Consider the following 19,865-nt stretch of genomic DNA (forward strand, 5'->3'; position numbering starts at 1 on the left):
TGTTTGCCTTGTTTTGCTATGACACAGAATCTCTCCCTTCTATTTCTAGCCTTAAACCTCCCTAAATCCCTCCTCCTCTGGCTTTCCTGTCGTCTCTGCCCTGCCATCATCTCTGCCCTGACCTCATCCTTCCTCTAACTGGCCCTGTCCTCACCGAACCACCTCATTTCCTTACTCATTCTTCAGTGCACTACATTTTGACATCTGCCCTCAACACTCCACTGAAAAAACTTTAAATGTACTCATCACCTAACTGTCAGGTTTGTTTTTCACCTTCCTTTACCTGCCGGCAGCATTTCAGAATAATGCTCACTGTCTGTTGAAACTCTCCTCTGTCGGTTCCATAATTCTCTTCTCCTGGAAGGCAGTGTATTACAGCACCTAAGATCATGGGCTCCACATAGAGACTGAGACTCCATTCCCAGTTATACTCTTTACTACTTACAAGAGAGTTGTTGTAGGGAATTCAATTAGATAATCCATTTAAAGGATTAAACACAGGACCTACTATGGCTGGTGTGCAATAACAACTCTTAGCTACTATTCTTCTTTCACATTCTTCCAGTCCCTCCAATCTGTTTGCAAAACTGCACGGTAACTTGCAAAACAGGTAAACCACTGAAAGCGCTCAAATTGTTTTTAACAACAGCTTTGTTCAGAACTATATGTTTCAAGACAAGAATCACAGTAACAGTTACTTCACCTGGGCTCATGTGTTCCAAAAATAAGACCACTGATTTTTCCAGCAACTCACCTAGGTTAAAATTCTGACTAATCTCTGTCCAAACTGTGCTAACTTCTCCCTAAACCAATTGAAAATCTCCAAAATCTTTTCCCTCTGAATTGTTATCAAGACAAATTTCTCTATTTTTAAAAAAATAAGTTATTAATGTAAATACAAGACAACCTTTATTAATTTCTTCTTGTTGGTTCATTCCTATCTTTGGGACTTAATATTTTGAATACTGCTTCTCTCAAACAAAACAGCAACCCTCTCTCCCAGTTTTCTCCTGTCAGCAAATATGATAAGCATGATTCCTGAATCACTGATACAAAGATTCTGCAGGAAAGCACCTAGACAAGTGACCTGACATGCCATTTGCATTCACCCTAGTGTTCTTCCTGGTTTATTAATCAGAGCACTTTAGATTCAGTTGCTCATCTTGCAATGTACCCAACTAACTAATCTATTAGCTGCTTTCTAATTTGTGCACAAAGAATTTGTGAGATCTTTCTAAAGTCCTTCACTGAAACTAAGATACACTATTCCTCTATTTTCCCCCTTGTACAAATGACTCATATTTGATAAGGTTAAACTTCTAAAGCATTTTTTAAACCTACTTCAAAAATATGAAATGATAAAATATCAGGGTCTTTTTACTTTGTGTGGGTCACAAGTCCCTTTGAAAATCAGAAAAAACCTATGGGTCATCCTCCCCCCAGTTTTTTTAAATGCTCATGCACACAGTGAATACAGCTTATCATTATTCCATATACTAGAAGAGAGAAAATATGGTGCATAATTATGACCATAAGAGAAAGAGATGAAATTTTCATTAACATAGCAATCAAGTTTAGACATCCATTTTTTAAAACAACTTTTTCTTTTTTTCCTCCCTGAAAACAGCAAAGGTTTATTTGGCACAAAATAATTTAAATGTTCTATCAAGTGTCAGCCAATTAAAAATAAAGATTTCTCTATGTACAAGAAGTTTTATAAACAACTTCTCAACAGCCTAATTTTTCAAAGCAGCTTTCTCCTGCAAAGAATGTAGTGACTAACTGTGGCAATTTACAAATTGCATCAATGGTCTCATTACAAGCAAAAACAAGCAATCCATTACATTGCTACAGATTTCTAATTTTTTCCCATGTTACAGGGCAAGAGTATTCTAATAGACCTAGGCTATTACTTATATTGAAACCTTAGTATCAACAGAAGTTAGCAAGTAATCACTTATACAAAGCTTTACAAGTATACTTTTTTACTTAACTGATTTTGTGGAATTTGTTCTCTAAAAAATTCTGACACAATGTAAACTAATATGAAAGCATGATAAAATGTTTCTCAAACATGTCCTAGACATCAAAGGATTCAGCATAACTTTATGATCTTTCGATACATATGATAAAAAAGTATCATTAGTATTATCAGTCAAAAATGTCTACATGAGTTTATTGAAAAATTAATTGTTAAAGCACTCACCAAAAACTCAATGGCAAGATTTCTGTAGGTGATTTTTAACTGATTTTAATTACCTACATCAAAGTAATTTGCTCGCATCTAAGCAAAATTAAGCTATCTAACACTTCCCAGATGAAGCAGAAGTTTGGGATAAATTGCTAAGTCTTAGGGAAACTGTCCCCACCTTTAAGTCATTAACTCTTTTTTAAATTAATGGTAATGCTATCTCAGAATTATTTTATTGGGAGGTAGACCATGGACTGGGGAAGGGGAAAGATAAGGATGGGAGAGAATAAAATGTCAATTAAATTATTTTCTATGACATTATATACAAACAGTAAAATTATAGTGGAGCACAAGTGAAATACTGCCACCCAGTGGAATCACAATATAAATAAAATCTTCAAAATTTGAAAAAATTGTAAAAATTTCCTATCACTTTTCAATTAGAACAAAAGAGCTTAATAATTTTCAAGATACTTTCAAAAATATTATTCCTTAAAAACATCCAGTGGGACAGATAGCAGAATCTGTCCTGATTCTGAGGTGACAGCTGATTAAATGACCTGACAGGGTTCTCTGTTTATTTAGTAGCAAAGCAAGCAATGGAGCCCAAGGCTGCTGGGGCCCGGTCCACTCCTGCTCACACCACGGATCCTTGGACATCTCTACTCTTGTCCAAACCCTGTATTTCATAGAGGGAAAAAACTCAGACTCAGAGATTATCAAAGCTTCTCAAACGTTTCCAAAGCGTCTTGAGAATACAGCTTGAAGCAGTGCCCTACTGTCATGAAAATTCTTGGAAGACTTGTATTTTTCCTTTAAAAAGTTGTGTCCGATTTGCATTCTATTCAGTAACGCATACCTTTGTATTTTAATTATAAAATGTGGCTTTTTTTCCTCAACTGTCTTTTAGAAAAATTGTTGCTTTAAGACAATAGTGCACCTCTCTCCTGTGCTACCAACTCGCTAGCCCAGGACCACACTGCAGGGTGGAAGATGGAGAGCATGAGAGTTCCAGTTTGACACATCTGGAAAGTGACGTGCTCAAGTTCATTTACTTATCAAGTATTTAATGAACACCTACCAAATGCCAGGCATCGTTTTAGGGCCTGGGACATGCCGTGGTAACAAACAACCCCCGATTACCAGTGGCATAGGAAAACAAAGTTTTACCCCTCTCCCATGCTAGGATTTACTGCAGATTGGCTAAGGGCTGGTCTTCACATTGTCATCTTCATGCTGGGACCTAGACAGAGCAATCACTATTTGGATCATCAACAGTAATCTACTGGCAGAGAGGCGAGAGTGAGGCAGAACAACAGGAAGTGACGCACATCATTTCCTGTCACATTTTATTGACCAAAGCTAGCCACGTGACAAAGATAAAGATACACTTCTTCAACGGGGCAAAGAATAGTCCTCCCCTGGGGAGAGGACATGGGTATCAGTAAACAGTTAACAGTCTGTAACACCCCAACGTTTCCAAACGTACAGAGAAAAGGCGATTTTGAGTAACACAGAGGAGAGGTCTACGGTTGGGGCTCTATCCTGTAGATCCATGATTGACCCAAGAATGGGTGCATTTAAAAAGCTCCCTGTCTGTGTATTTCATTCAGAATAATACCCTCTCTGTCCATCCATGTTATCACAAATGGCAATATTTCATTCTTTTTTATGGCCGAGTAATATTTCATCGTAAATATGTACCGCATCTTCTGTATCCATTCATCTATTGATGGACACCTAACTTGCTTCCGTATCCTCATTACTATAAAAAGTGATGCAGTGAACATAGGGGTTCATATATCTTTCCACATTAATGTTTTGGATTTCTTCAGATAAATGCCCAGAAGTGGAAAAGCTGGGTCATACAGTCGTTCTATTTTTAATTTTTTGAGAAACCTTGAGATACATACCATATGATTTTACTTATATGTGGAATCTAAAAAACAAATAAACGAACACACAAAACAGAAATCAAGTCATAGATACAGAGAATAAACGGATGGTTGCCAGATGGGCGGGGGGTTAGGAGAAGGGTAAAAGAGATGAAAAGGATTAAGAAGCACAAATTGCCAGGTTATAAAAATAGACACAGGAATGTAAAGTACAGCATACTAATATAGTCAATAACATTCTTATAGCTATCACATGTATGGTACCACATGATGCTATTCTTATCCTACACTTATTATGCTGATCACTTCGTAGGTATACAATTGTCTAATCACTATGTTGTACGCCTGAAACTAATATACTACTTTAGATCAACTATAGTTTAAAAAATTTTTGGTTATATTTTTTAAAAAGCTCCCTAGGTGATCCTAATGCACAAGCAGGTTGGGGAATCACTGCTGCACCCAGACAATTCACTTGCAAGTTACTCGAGTTACTTGAGATGCCAACAGAGATGACTCAAGATAAGCAACGCAGCAAGCGGCTAACCCTGCCCGGCTAACCCTGCCCGCGCCCTCCAGGCCCCAGCAAGGAAGGCCCCGCCCCCCGCCCCACAGCGACACGCCCTCCCAGCCTCCAGCACGCCCCCATCCCACCCTCCTCACCAGCGGTCCCTGCAGCGGTCTCTCCCTCATACTGCTTGCCCCCCACGCATACAGGGGGCCCCCCAGACTATCGAATGACTCTCAGGGAGCCGTACCACATAAGCTGAAGAGCCTTGAATCCTCAGATTTTGCTTCTTTCTTTGTCACTTTAACAAAACCAGCCTTACTCATGCTTCGCACTTGTGGAAGGTAAAGTCAGAGCACCCACTTCCTCTTGGATTCACCTCAGACATTTTTCTAAACACAATTTTGGTTTTCTTTTTATTTACATAATCATAGAAAGACAATAAATAGGAAAGATCCTATTCTTCTTTAAATACTAAGTTCAAAATACTATCCCCTCTCTAAACCCCTCCCCAACGCTCCTCCCAGTCCTGAATTCCCACCAGGAAGAACTTTATTCCTAAATTGCACACAGATTTTCAGACATCCATTCTAATCCGTACTTCATAACATACTTTTTTTTTTCTCAGCTAGAATATCAGTTTCTTAAACTCAAGGGTTGTGAGTTTTTAATCTTTGTATCCAAGCACGTATCACAATTCCAGGTGGATAACTGAGCCTCAAAATTGTTTGTTAAATGAGCTGAATAAATGAATCAAATACTGATTCTCATGTTAGGGTTTTTTTGTGTGTTTTTTGTTGTTGTTGTTGTTTTAGGGTTTTTTGTTTTTTTTAATTGAGGGAAGGAAAGTAATAGAAATCCTTTCTCAATGGCTAATACCAAAATAAGGTTTTAAACAATACTGAAATTTGAGGTTTAATGAAATTAATACATTTTTATTTTCAGGACATTTTTCCCCTTGGTAATGGCAGATTACCTAGAAGAGTGACTTTTGTTAAATTTCATTTGGATTATGTCTCTCTACATTCCCCATACCTAATTACATTGATTCATTAATGAATTCTAAGTATATCTCTTTGAGAAATAATAAAGGCTCTTCAACCAACCGCAATCAAAAGAAAATACTATCAAGTGAAAATTTTAGATTCAGATTTCTAAATAGATTAAGTAAGTAAAGACTAAAGTCTGTGTAAAAATGTATACACAGCTCCGGGGTAAAGTACTTTTTAATAAAAATTTTTTATGGAATACTCCTTCATTGCAAACAAAAGCTGAGATATTATCAAAAAATAATAAACCTAAATAATCCAATGACAAAAATCTTCAATCAAAAATTTTAGTACATCCCATTTACAAAGAATGTTCACATATATAACTCAATTCTTCCTCATAATTATTCTGAACTAGTAAGTGTTAAAGCTGCACTATGAACCAATGTCGTTTTACACAACATTCAGAATTTACACAACCTCAGAATTCAACAGAAGACATTTAGAATAGTTCTGAATCTGAGATTATGAAAATAACAGTGTAACCCCCATAGTTTTCTGCGTATGTGTCTGAATTATTCCAGTTCTGAAATTGGTCTGTACAACGATTGTAGCACTCATCAGATACATAGATTTTTAGTGGTTTCAGTTAGTGAAGAAAGTAATATGTTGGTAATTATGGCAAAAGACATGAACGTAAATGTTGTATTAACTTATTCCAAAGGTACAAATAGTTCATAAAATCTACAAATATAACATCCAGAAATCGTGGCAATAAGAGAGCAAATGATGGTAAAAAATTATCTTTGTTCATGGAAACAGTATGGCTTTCTACAACCAAACCTAAAAAAGAAAAATCATTTCACAGTAACCATTCCTCTGGTCCTCTCTGATTTAATTGCTAAAATTCAGGATAAAGCTCTATGTTAATGTGACATTATGATTTAACATTTAAAAACATGAAGGTCATGGACTTGAAAATGTTAAGCTTTTCACTCCAGTGTATACTAGCTATTCTACAGACCCGCGCTAGCTGGACACAGCCCAGGATCGCATCAGAGCAGAAAACTGAGAAAATTTTCCAAATTATCAAAATTCAAATTTTTATGGCGTTGGAATAACAAAACATTTTAATGAGCTTACTGTTACAGAAGCCCCAGCACCACTGCTGGTGCCAAGACATAGGGCCACCTCTCACACCTACTGGAAGCCCAGCTAGTCAGACCTGAGCTGCCGGCTGAACTGGTCTCTTTCCCAGAAAGCTGAAATCTCCTCAGACTTCCCTCACCTCATTAAGCTCTCCATTCCCCCGCTTTCTACAGGTCCAATTTATAAATCTTTTTCTCATTCATCCTCAAATCCCAAACACTCATAAGCATTATCTTTACGCAAAGAAACATATTTAATGAAGTATAAAATCTCTACCACATGTATTATATTTTCCTAAACACCACAGAATATGTTCTCCTGGTTTACATTAATGCTTTATTGAGCTCATTGTTTTGTCTCCATAGGAGCACCAAGGAGCACTTTTAAGATTGTACTTGTTCTACCACCTTTTGAAAGAAAAGAATTTCGTAACTCTTCTCCTTCCCCACAGCGTCAGCCTGCAACAATATTTTCTTTAATTTCCCTAAAATTAGAACCTCACTCTGTTTCTAGGGGACATGAACAAGTCATCTAAAAGCAGCAAATATTTTCATTTCAGCTGCCATTAACTTTTTGGCAAAGGATGAGGATCAGGTACTGGGGAAGATAGAATGAGAAACTAAAACAATATCTACTCCTGGATTATTTCAGTTTTATAATTTCGTCCAGCACAACTTGTTTGGATACGTGGCAGACTATGGTTTGATACAAGAGTGGGAAAACGATGCTTTTCATTTTTATTCAAATGTCCTTGATAATATTTTCTAAACTTTGTGTTGTTTTGACTGAACACATTAAATGAATGTTAGGAAGAAAGAAAGTGGGGACAGGAGGGTAAGAGAATGTCAAGAGAAAAGACTGGTTGGAAGGGTCTCAGTTCACCTTTCCAATGACTCCTTTGATGGTTCCTCTGCATGTAGTAAGCATAGCTGTGCTCTTGAAACACTCTTACTTCATAATGGATGAAACAAAGGACCAAGGTTATATTTAGGAGACCTTACTTCTACTCAGTTTATCTAATTAAAATTGGGTGCATTGCGTTCACAAAATTTGGCTGGAATGTGAATGACATCCCTAATACAGTACATGTCCATCTATCCTTTACTCTAAGCCAGTCTTCACCAAGGCAGAGCACAAAGTAGAATCATGAGCAGAAATGGGTACTGCAAGTGGTTACCTAAAGGCTGCAGCATGGCCGAGAATATACAGGTAATATTGCTGTAATTTGGGGTCAGTGTATGGCGCAGTCCAGTATTACATAAAACTGCTGCCTCTATGAACATACATATAGATATTGTCTTTAAGATCAATCAAGTTCATCTTAGTAAAAATGGAAAGGCAGAGGTAATTAAGCTACCTAAAACTGTTGGGTATCTTAAAGTTATAGCTACTACCTCGTTCTCGACACTTTATAAACTAGTCCGTACAACAACCCCAGTGGAGATGCTCATCACTCCTCTGTAGAAAGGAAGGAACAAACACACTGGGTTCAGTAATTTGTGTAAGGTTATACAACAAGTCTATGGCAGAATTTGGTCTAATCTGGGTTTATCTTATTCCAAACATTTATTCCCTCCACTGGACAGTGGTCTCTTCATGCTGCCCTCAGAAGAGATGCCTTTTGTCTAGAATATAGACAATAACAAAGTAGTTACAGGGCAAGTTTTTCCACTCAAAGACAATTGGTAGCATCTAATAACTTAGATTGTTAAGAACAATTTAATGAATGAAATAAATATTGGAAAAGATTTACTGTCTTTTATGGATTGATTGTGTCCCCCCAAAATTTGTATTTTGAAGACATGATTCCCCAGTTCTTCAGAATGTAACCTTATTTGGAGAGAGGATTTTTACAGCAGTATTCAAGTTAAAATGAGGTCACTGGGTTGAGCCTTAATTCAATATGACTGTTGTCCTTATAAAAATAAAAATAAAAATTTTAAAAAAGGAAATTTGGACAGAGAGGCACCTACAGAGAAGACGATGTGAAGACACGTGGAGAAGACAGCCATCTACAAGCCACGGAGAGAGGACTGGGGCAGATCCTATCCTCACGGACCTTAGAGGAAACCAACTCTGCTGATGTTTTGATTTTGGATTTCTGGCCTCCAGAACTGTGAGACAATAAATTTTTACTGTTTAAGTCATCCAGTCTGTGTTACTTTGTAATACAGCTCTAGCAAACTAATATATTATCTAAAAGATATAAAGTCGCATGTTGATTTGTTTAATCTCCTTAAACAGTAATAATGGATTATTTAAGAATTCAAAATTTTCATATCACTTCTACTCTAACACAATCACTGTTCTTGCACAAAAGGTGATGTGAAGATAAGTTACAGTTTGTGTAGAAGAAATAAGAGTGGAGTTAAAAAAATGATAATTTGAACATTGAATTTATGGCCATTACAATCTAAGATTATAAAGCCTGATACAAAGTTTTACTGGGTGGGGACAAAATTTAACGGAAGGTCATAATTTAAGAGTTAAGGAAATTCAGAATGAAAAAAGATATTCTCAAAGAAAATCTCATTTTAGCAAGAAAGATATATTCTATGTGTGTGATTCTGTATGTCTGGTACATACGTACATATACACATATGTACATTAAAAATATTAGAAATAAACAACAAAATCAGGAATTACTTTGCAACAATTTTAAAAATATGCTGGAAAAATATCTACCTGCAAACTTTTAAAAATCAGTCAGTGACTTTTTATCCTGCCTATAAAAGCAACAACTAGAAAAATGTCAAAATATATGAAACAACTGTTTTTAGATATCAACTAAGGTTGTGCAGGACTGCAATCCCTGAGAGAAGGAATATAAACAAGGTGAACAATATGAATGCCATGCATTTCTATCTGTAGGGAATTTCTGAACCATGACACAGGGAAGGGATCCCAAATAGATTGAGCCCAATAGTCTCATGATTGAGGAAATAGAAATTCAAATCTAGAACAAAGGGACTGGAATTTGTAGAGCCGAATTCCAGAGATGATAAGGCTATACAGAGAAAGAGGTCTATAAATCTGTATAAAGGTCTCCTAGACTCTTTGGCTGCATCCAATCTGTGGATGCACAAGAAATTCAAATCTAGAACGAAGGGACTGGAATTTGTAGAGCCAAATTCCAGAGATGATAAGGCTATGCAGAGAAAGAGGTCTATAAATCTGTATAAAGGTCTCCTAGACTCTTTGGCTGCATCCAATTTGTGGATGCATAAGGGGGAATTTGTGAGAGCTATGCAAACAAATGACAAGAAAAATACAGAGCTCACACAGAACTGGGACACATTTGAGTTTCCACCAAACAGAGTGAGGAGCCCTTGTTTGATACATGGAGCATTCAGTAGAGAACCTAGAAAGCTCATGGCTTAGCAGTGGGGCTAATTTAGGCCTACAGTAAGAGTTATTATAGACCTGCCCTTATAAACCTTCAGGATAAACCTCAAAAGGAACTAGCTAATCCACAAATAACTGTCAGAAGAAGAAAAAATCCAAACTCTTTGAAACAATGTAAAACCAAAATGTCCACCATCCAAACAAAAATCAATAGACACAAAAGTCAACTTATTTCCTACAAACCAGCAATGAACAATTGAAATTTAAAATGGAAATTTAAAAACAATATAATTCTTAAAATAGTACAAAAAAAAAACCCTTATGTATAAATCTAACAAAATATGTACAGGGTCTGCATATGGAAAACTACAAAACACGAAGGAAAAATATCAAAAAAGATCTAATTCAACAGAGATAAATTCCACATTCATAGATTGAAAGACTCAATATTATTAAGATGTCAATTCTTCTAAATTTGATCAATTCAGTGCAATCCAAATCAAAACTGTAACAAGCTATTTTGTAGATAATAACAGATTGATTCTAAAATGTATATGTAAAGGCAAAGGTCCAAGAAGAGCCAATACAATACTGAAGAAGAAGAACAAAGTGGGAGAACAAATCACACTCCACTATTTCAAGATTAGTATAAAGCTAGTATAAAGTCATCGACACAGTGTGATTTTGGTGAAAGAAGAGACACAGAAATCAGTGGGACTAAATACAGAGCCCAGAAAAAACACATGCAATGCAAACATAGCGAACTGATTTTTGATAAAGGCAATTCAAAAAAGGAAGGACAGTATTTTCAATAAATGGAAAGGAACAGGTGCTATGAGAAAAAATAAGAAGGCAGTTAGGTAAAAGTGCAATATGTAAGAGGAGACCTAACAAATAAACATATGCCAGCCTGGAGTAGAGTTGAAGGAAAGGTTTACCACCTGCCTCCTTCCAACCCATCCTATCCCCAACATGAAATAAGTGTGCTCTAAACACACATAGTGGGGAAAGGTTTTCCAGGAAAGGGTCCTGGCATGGGGGTAAGGGCTAGAGATCTAGGCAGAACAGATACTGAGATGTCCCAACAGACCTGAAAGGTAAAAGAAAAACGGAGAACCATTCAGGAAGAAAATATACTAAAATATTGAACCCCATAGTAAAATTGTTTTGTTTTGTTTTGTTTTAACTTTACTAATGATAGGGACCTGGAGCCTGCTGATTCCCCAGCCATACATCCTAAAGAGAGAACTTCCCCCTCCACAAAATCTGCTAAATTACACAGTATCTGATGAGTGTCCTCCCATTTAGAGGGGATTGTGGATAAAAATAAGCTATTTCAACAGAAAACCAGCATAGCTGCCCTAAACTAATCAACATATCCTTCATTCATGAAAATGAATGGCCATCTGAGGATTACCATATATTTGAGAAAAATCTATAGCATGAAAAAAATCATCATGAAAAACCCAATTGACTACAAAAAGAAAAAAGTTAATGCAAGACAAAAAAACAACTTTTAGCCAATTCAATTTAATGTCCTCAGAAATATTCAGGTACAAATTGCATCCATATAGGAAGAACAAGTAGTTCTGGGGGAAAAAAACAATCAGAGAATAACAGAAAAATGTGGGAGATTAAAAATATGATTGCCAAGAATAAAAAGTCCAATGTAAGGACCAAATGATGGAATGGCTAGTATAAAAAACAGAGAGTGGTCTGAGAAACACAGTCAGGGAAACCCATCCAAGCAGAAAAGATGGAAAATAACAGAGAAAAGTTAAGAGATGCTGAATATATAAACAGAAGATAAAATATATAGCCAACAGATATTTCAGGGGAAAGAACATAGAAAACAGAGAGGAGGAAACAAAGAAATACATAATAGAAAACTTCCCTGAGTTGAAAGAAACAATTCCTAGAATTGAAAGAGCCAACCAATTGCCAAGTGATATGAACAAAAAAACAAAACAAAAACTCAGATACATCCTGGTAAAATAACATAAGGAAAAGTTTAAAACCTTCAAAAAAAAAAAAAAAAAAGACTGCCTACAAAAAAATTGGCTTATTTTCACATCAGAATTATCAACTACAATGGGTGCTAGAAAGTATAGTGGCAAAGCCTTCAAAGGGAAAATTATTTTGAGACTAGAATATTCTAACAAATGATGAACCACATGTGAAAGCAAAACAAAGACATTTTCAGGCATTTAAGGACTCAGATATTTTATCTCCCAGTTACTGCTTCTAGAAAATTATTTGAGGATACAATTCAACAAAATTGTTAAGATATTCTAGAAAGAGCAACAGAATCCACAACAACACAACTAACACAGTTCAATTTAAAAAAAAAGTCCCTCATAGCTATGCTCAGAACGCTGTATATTAGTGAAAATTAGAATAAAAATCCCAATTCTTTAAGGAAAAAAATGTTTTCAAAAAGTAAGTAATGTGCATTCATCAAATAATGCAATTAACCTAGGAAATTTTCAGGATCGGGTGTTTCTCCTGTTAAAAAAAATTAATAGAAACTTTTAAACAAGTTGTAGAAGAACACTGCCATCCTAATATGAAGTAAAACAAATTCTGGTGTCATTTTAAGTAAAATCTGAGCATGATTTATACGGTAAAAAAAAAAAAAGACTTTCCCTTCTAGTGGCACTGGTTCTATGTCACAGAATTATATTTCCTTTTCTATGAGTCTACTTGAACTACTTGGTTCTGCAGTAAGTAATCATTTACTAATCATAATAGTAAAATAACTAGCACTTACTTAATAATATATGTCCTATACTAGGTCCTTTAAATGTATTCGCCAGTTCAGCAACAGCACAGTGAGGCTAAATGATTTGCCCAAGGTGGCACAATGGTTAGTGAACCCAGGCATTCTGGCTCTAGAATTCTTGCTCCTAAATACTGTTTGCACTTCTCATAACACTCTTTGTTAACTTAGAATTCTTAGAATCAACCTATCAATCTAAAATAGGAAGGCAAAGCAACACAAAACAGAATATAAATTATATAAAACATAACAATATATGTTACATATATTATAATAAACATACATAAAATTATATATAATTTAAAATAATATAAAATTCAGCAGGGGGAGAGAGATAATGAACTTGAGCTAAATTCCTCATATTTCATAGCAAGTATCAAGGTTGATTTTATGGCTATAAAGCAGCTGTCAATAGATATTGTCTATTTTTAATAAAATTTAATTTATATGGTAACTCAGAAAATCTGAAAACAGAAAAGTTAAAGTTGATACATTGAGAAATAGCAACATTAGCAAATTATTCAGAACTTTTGGAGGAATATCAGAAAAGTTAAAAATAGGAAAGAAAGGGGACTGGGAAGATCTTGGTTTTTAACCATTTTAATTTTTATTAAAAGTATATTTTATTATGAAAAATAGTTATATACTACTATTAATAGTATCCTGTAAACAAGGACATATACTTAGGAGGGCCCTTTCCAGTTCTGGCATGGTAATAGACAGGACCATAAGTGCTACCAGACCATAAAACCCAGTGGGGTACAGAGAGGAACGAGGAAAATATATAGTATATTACAGGATACTCATCTTCTTTGCTGATTCTGTTTCCACATCATGGTGGACTCAATGGCCCATCTTTGTCATATAAACTTCTAAAAGGACATCATTTCATTGGCTTTCGACAACCGTTCAGTATCACACACTCCAATCAATCCTTTACCTTGCACATTTCATTTAAAGAAAGAGCTGTCTACATCCACATCACTAGCAGGAGTCTACATTGGTATGAACCTTTTCAGGGTATAATTTGGCAGTCCTCACTGAAATGTAAAATAGGGCTACACTGTGACCTGACACGTTCACTTCTCAGAATCTACCCTACAAAAACCTTCTAAATGCTCAAAGATAACTCTATATAAAGATTTTCAATTCGGCTATTACTGTTAATGACAGAGGAAAACGAAAACAACCTAAATGCACATAGGCTCAGGGCTCATGCAGAATATTTTGTGGCCATTTAAAAAATGAGATCCATCTACGGTATACCAAGGGACACTTAAAAGTGTCATATATACACACATATTGGACAGTGAGCAGTGGGCGTAAGGTGTGTGATTCCTTTATTTGATTTTTTTTTTTCAACTAGCACGTACTTTTAAGAAATCAGGGCATGCCTCCATGGTCATATATTTGAGATTAAAAAAAAAAAATCCGAAAAACTCAACGTCTTTAGATTAGTTCATTTTCAAATCTAAGCGGGGGGGGGGACGGGGCGGGGGAGGACGGTGGGCATACAGTAAGCAGCGCTTTGCAGTCTAGGATTAGCGAAAAGGCTAGCTAGTTTCACTATCTGGGTCATTTTTTCAGTGAACTAGGGTAAGACAAGGAGGGCACAAAAATAATTAAGTTAGAGTTGAGGACTGAGCCCACGAGCTACGGGGCTGGGCAGGCAGTCCAGGGACAGGGCGCAGGGAGGACGCGGAGGAGGAAGGAGACCTGGGGTGTCGGAGACCAAGGGAACCGGCCCACGACGCAGGAAAGGAACTGGGTACTGGGTGTGCGGGAAAGAGGTCGGAAGCTCGACGACCCAAAGGGGCGGAGGGCGGGGACACAACAGAAATCTAGGGACCGGTCTGGAGCCGGAGGCGCGACTGGCGACCACAGTTTGGCCAGCAGAGGTGGGTCAGCTCGGGGAGTCCGGGGAGTCCGGGCGGCTTTCGAAGGCCCTCGGACGGGCAAAGCGCCCGGAAGGACCCCAACGGGGACTACGGGGCCGGCCTGAGGCCGGGGTCCCGCTGCGCGCTCCGGCCAGCGCCGGCTCCCCGTACCTTCCCAGGAGAGCTCTCCTCCCGGCTCCCTCTTCAGGAACTTGTACCAGAACGTGTCCACGCGGCCCAGCTCCGCCCCGTCCTGCGCCGCCTCTTCGGGCGCCAGCTCCACCTCCCCGAGCCACAGGCCCGGCTCCTGCAGCGCCAGCGCCCCCGCGCCCGCGCCCGTGCCCGCCGGCCTAAGGCGCACGCCCCCCGGCGGCTCCCAGCGCCCCAGCTCCGGCCGTGACCCCACGACTAGCAGCTCGGGCCGGGCCCCGGCCACCGCGGGCGGCACCACCACCCCGAACCGGAACCGCATGGCGGCGGGCGGCGCGGCTCCCGATCCCGGGCGTCCCCGCGGACGCGGCCGGAGCGCGAGACGGGCGCGGCGATTGGGCGGCGGCGCGAGAGGCCTGCAGGCCAGAGGCCGGGGCTCCAGCGGGGACACGTGCGACGCGGCACCTTTTTGGGTTGCATCACGCGGCCCAGGAGTCACGGTCTCCGCCAGGCCTGGACCTGTGGCCGCGGGCAGGGGTGAGGGGGCGCCAGCACCCGCCTGTCCCGGAGACGCAGACTGGCCCCTGCCCGGCCGCCCATTCCTGCACCGCGGCTCCACGGGGCGGCTGGGGACGCGGCGAAAGGAAGAAAAGAGAGAAAACGGGGTTCGGAAAGGGAGGAAACTATTTCATGAGTCCTGCGGTTTTCTAGTCATCTTTCCAAATGACTGGAAGTTATGTTTATGAGGTTCCTAAAGAAAAAGGGAATGGCATGTATGTAGAAAGGCAGCCTCCGAAATAGTGAAGTTGGGGACGATTCTGGACCGAGTGCCTGGAGAGCTCCGGACCTTAACAGATCTTTTGCTCTTTCTGGGCCTCAGATTCTTTATCTTTAAAGTGAGGGTGTAAGACCTCATTGAAAGACCCTGCTCTAAAGTTTCTCTGATTGGTGGAAGAGGCGCCATTCCCAGCCCAGAGCTGATACAAAAACTCTTAGTACTTTTCCGTTGTTTAGTCCAATTCGAGGCCTGAAATGACACCTGATCACTTTCTTTTTTCAAAGAAAAAAAGAAAATATTTTTAGTACGGGTAAAAGGGGTTTGGAGTAAATATTTTCAAATTCCAAGGTAAAACAAAACAAAAACAGTAATTCTGTGATTATAAATGTGAGACATTCATAATTTTTAAAGACATAAAAATAAAACCTTTTGTTTAAAATTGGCTTTCAGGAAAAGTCAGAACTATTTTTTCAACGTAAAAAGTATTATTGTGTCAAGAAACAGGTTTGTAGCTATTTGATCAAAAAAAAACTACTTTGGGGGCAGCTTTGATTTTTGTCATTGATGTAAGGTGATCAGACGTCCTGTTTACATAGTTTTTGATTTTTTAATAAAACTGTTCGCGTGTTCTTACATTTGTGTATTTATCAACTTGTAACATAACAACCTCTTATGTGACCAAATAACACACATAGGCCCATTTTTACCAGTATTCAAAAGCTTAAAAATAGTGTGGGAAGGAGCCAAAATTTTATACACGCAGAATATCATAAGTAAAACAGAAAAAAGTACAAAAATGTAAACCATACAAACTCAGGCTTTCTGTGGCACAATCAGTAAACTAATACTACGTCTTACTCTTAAATACCAATATTCCACTCAATGTTTGGTTGGTTGCTAAGCTTAAGGGTGAACACAAAAACGTGAAGACAGGAAGGCTGGCCAAACACAGCTGATTCATTAGCAAAGCAGACATTAAATCACAGTGGCATGTGAGTCTGTTTATTCCAACTGCTCTTACAGAATATTCTTAGCCTAATTTTAGGAAATTGAGTCATTTGTCCATGCAAGGACCCTGGGAGCTGACAATTCAGGACTTTTGTGTGTTCTGCCATACTGCCTGTTGTTATGTACTTTCCAAATAGCATTTATTTCCACCAACTCTTCCAAAGTGAGTACTGTCCATTGTCAAACTAAATAAAGAGGTAAACTGAGGCAAGCTCAAAATTGTCAAGAAGATGAATTTATTCAGGAATAGCAGAGGAATTGCAATTCAGGAAATGTAAACTGTAGCAAGCTACAGGCCAGTCCACTAAGGGTTTGGGTGGGTGGGCTGTATTTATGGGCAGGGAATGTAAAGACAGGAGAGTTCCATTAGATTCTGTCAAAATCAAAAACAGAGAAGCTTTGAATAAAACAGTCCAGTCAATCAAAACAATTCAGCTTATTTTGCGACATCAACTGACCTGGACATCATGTCTCTGGAAACCATAAACAAAATTTCCATTTTTAGATAAAACACTAACAAAAAAAGAAAGAAAACAATATATTTTTTCAACATTATTCCTCTTCTCTCATCATAAAGAAATTGAGTAATTTTAACTGCCAGAAGTACCCTTTTAGGCCTCTAAACAAAATATGTAACTTTATTTAAGGTATGGATTTAAATGTAATACAAATGTTATGGCTACATCGTGTACCAAGTAAAATGCAACTAAAAAGAAGAGCAAGACCAAAATCTGGATGAAAGGACATACTGCATAGTCTCAATCATACTTTGTCGACCATTTGAATTTATTCTCCATGAAAATTATAACAGCCACTGAGCCCTTATCATGTGTCAAGCACATGGTTTTCATACTTATATTATTTCATTTCATTCTCTCACCAACCCTAGGAGGTAACTACTATTGTTATCCCCATTTTTATATGTGAGGAAACAGGTACAGAAAGGTCCGGTAAATAGCCCACAGCAAGGAAGGGACAGAGCCAGTGCTAAAAGTCATCTATTCAGCTTATAGTTAAAGATATATATAATATATAAGTGTGTGTGTGTGTATATATATATATATATCATATAAAATTATATACATATAATTTGATTTCTAACAAGGAAAATCATTTCTAGAATGCATTTAAATCCCAGCATATTTAAATGAGTTATTCTCTATTAGCTCTTAACAAAATAATTTCCTGTCATTATTTCCTGTAACTAATTTCATCCTTAGGAATGATGGAACACATGAATCATAAGTCGCAATCTAAACTGATCAATGAGTCCATAAGACATAAATATGTTCGTGTTTAAAGTGAGTTTAACCTCAGGTCCTAGAAAATGGTCATTTTATGCCTTTATATGCTTATCTTGTTGGTAATGGAAACACAGATTTAAGAAGGAAAGGTGAAGAATTTTGCCAGTTATTAAGCTGTGTTATGCCCAGCTCTTTTTCCTCATTGAGTTGTCCATGTGAGATTTCTTTCTATATTTCAAAGAATTATGATATCTATTAAAGGGATTATTTCTGAAATTCATTTGAAGTCAGATTCTTGATGCTATTGAGGGCAACCTGAATTTAGATCAAGCATCAGCTCAGTAGAGTGACATAATTCTGGCAATATATTTTAAAGATCAAATTAATTTGTTTTCTTTGAGTTTCATTTCTAAAGTGCTATCTTGTATATAACTGCAATCTTTCTTGAAGAATGGGTAAGTTCAAATTTAGAGTTTCAGGATCCAATTCAAATGTTAATTCTTTCGAAGTCCCCTCTGGGAAAGCTATTATTTAGATTTCTTGTGATATATGTTTTCTGAAGCAATCTTTCGCTAGTCAATGAGACATCATAAATCTTTCCTTATAATATTGCATATGTGTACACATACCCACTGATGTAAACCATATTTCATCCAAATAGTTCAGGAACCATTATAACTATCAGTTTATTACTTGTCAGAACATATCGAAGAGTTTAATGTGTCACATATACCATTTCCAATTTTGTAGAGTAAAAAACAAAAACAAAAACAAATCCTTCCAGAGAGAATTTGAATACAGCTGAGAATCTTTTGCATATTGCAGCTGAGTTTCCTGGGTTGGAAGATTGTAGGTTAGACTACTTGAAATCCCTTTGAGAATCTGGAGCAATAGAAGGATTTTGAGCTATACCAAGGCTCTGTCCAAAATTCCCACATTTCTCAACTATTAAAAAAAAAAAAACAAACACATGTCCTTTTTTGATACATATAAAAGTCTCCTATCTCCAGGAGATTCCAATAATTCCACTCCCCACTCCATCCCACCATAGAGAAGTACAGCATTTTCAGTTCATCACCAACAGCCAGTTTGTCATGCTTCTTTCTCTGTAATTTATACAATAAAAATAGTAATTTTTAAAAATGCTCCAAGGATAAAATTACCCTGAGGCAAATACCTTTTCAAAAGCATCGACCTGCCCCTTCCCTCACACATCCCATCCAACACTCAGCGTTGTGAAATCCACACTTCCTCTCACACTTCTCAGTTGAGAACTTCTCCTTAACAGGTCAGTCAATCCTGGGCTTTCTGTTCAGCAATGACCTCAACTGACTTTTCCTAGGGAAAGTAGAGGGCCAAGCCAAGTGGCTGGACCTCAAGGTTAGAGACACCAGCTTAGGGCTTCCTTCAGTTGTAAAAAGATCCTCCCAGGTCTGGGGTAAGCTGAATCGCAGGCTGGTTAACCCCTTTCTCCAAGAGGGTAGAGGGTTTGATAATGCAACTCCTAGGAATAAAAGAGTAGTGACTGGAAGGGATGATTTGAAATTCTCAAGGGAACTTGCAGCGAGTTTGGTAAAAAGAAAAGAGGTTAGCTGAAAGCAGAGCTGGCTCATTTATACTTAAATGGAGAATGGAGACTGAGGTCAGGGAGAAGGACAGGAGTGGGGCGGGGGCAAACCTGACAGGTGCTTTTAAGAATTTGAACACTGTAATTTTCCCTTTGCTTATTTTTCCTAACCATTGAATGTGTTTATATTCAAAATATTTTAAACATAAAACTATTTAGGGGTGCTTGTTTCTGAAATGGGGACAGGAAGTTAGGCAGAAGGTTGGTTGGCAAAGATTCTTTTACTCATCAGTTGAAGAAGAGGCCCCCAGAGAGGAAGGTAAGGGTTAATGATAACTGGAAAGGGGGACCTTTAGTGAAACCCCGTTGACCTTCAACAGGAAAA

At 37.9% G+C, this 19,865-nt stretch overlaps 1 protein-coding gene across 4 annotated transcripts in view; it reads right to left on the reverse strand.

Moving 5' to 3' along the window:
• The window catches only part of EPM2A (EPM2A glucan phosphatase, laforin), a 124,014-nt gene that overhangs the window by 57,018 nt on the left and 47,131 nt on the right, over nt 1-19,865 (reverse strand). The window contains exons 1-2 of one of the 4 annotated variants that reach the window (XM_033095997.1): nt 14,905-15,127; nt 7,615-7,683 (exon numbers count right to left, since the gene is read on the reverse strand). The exons of 1 other annotated variant lie outside the window; for it this stretch is intronic. In XM_033095997.1, coding sequence (XP_032951888.1) covers nt 7,615-7,648 — 34 coding nt within the window. In that variant the 5' untranslated portion in view covers nt 7,649-7,683; nt 14,905-15,127. Of the gene's footprint in view, nt 1-7,614; nt 7,684-14,904; nt 15,214-19,865 lie in introns of those variants that run through there. 2 more of the 4 variants (XM_033095978.1, XM_033096015.1) reach the window with 2 other exon arrangements.

The sequence above is a fragment of the Rhinolophus ferrumequinum genome, chromosome 3 (assembly GCF_004115265.2).
Source record: "Rhinolophus ferrumequinum isolate MPI-CBG mRhiFer1 chromosome 3, mRhiFer1_v1.p, whole genome shotgun sequence".
NCBI classification, from domain to species: Eukaryota; Metazoa; Chordata; class Mammalia; order Chiroptera; family Rhinolophidae; genus Rhinolophus; species Rhinolophus ferrumequinum.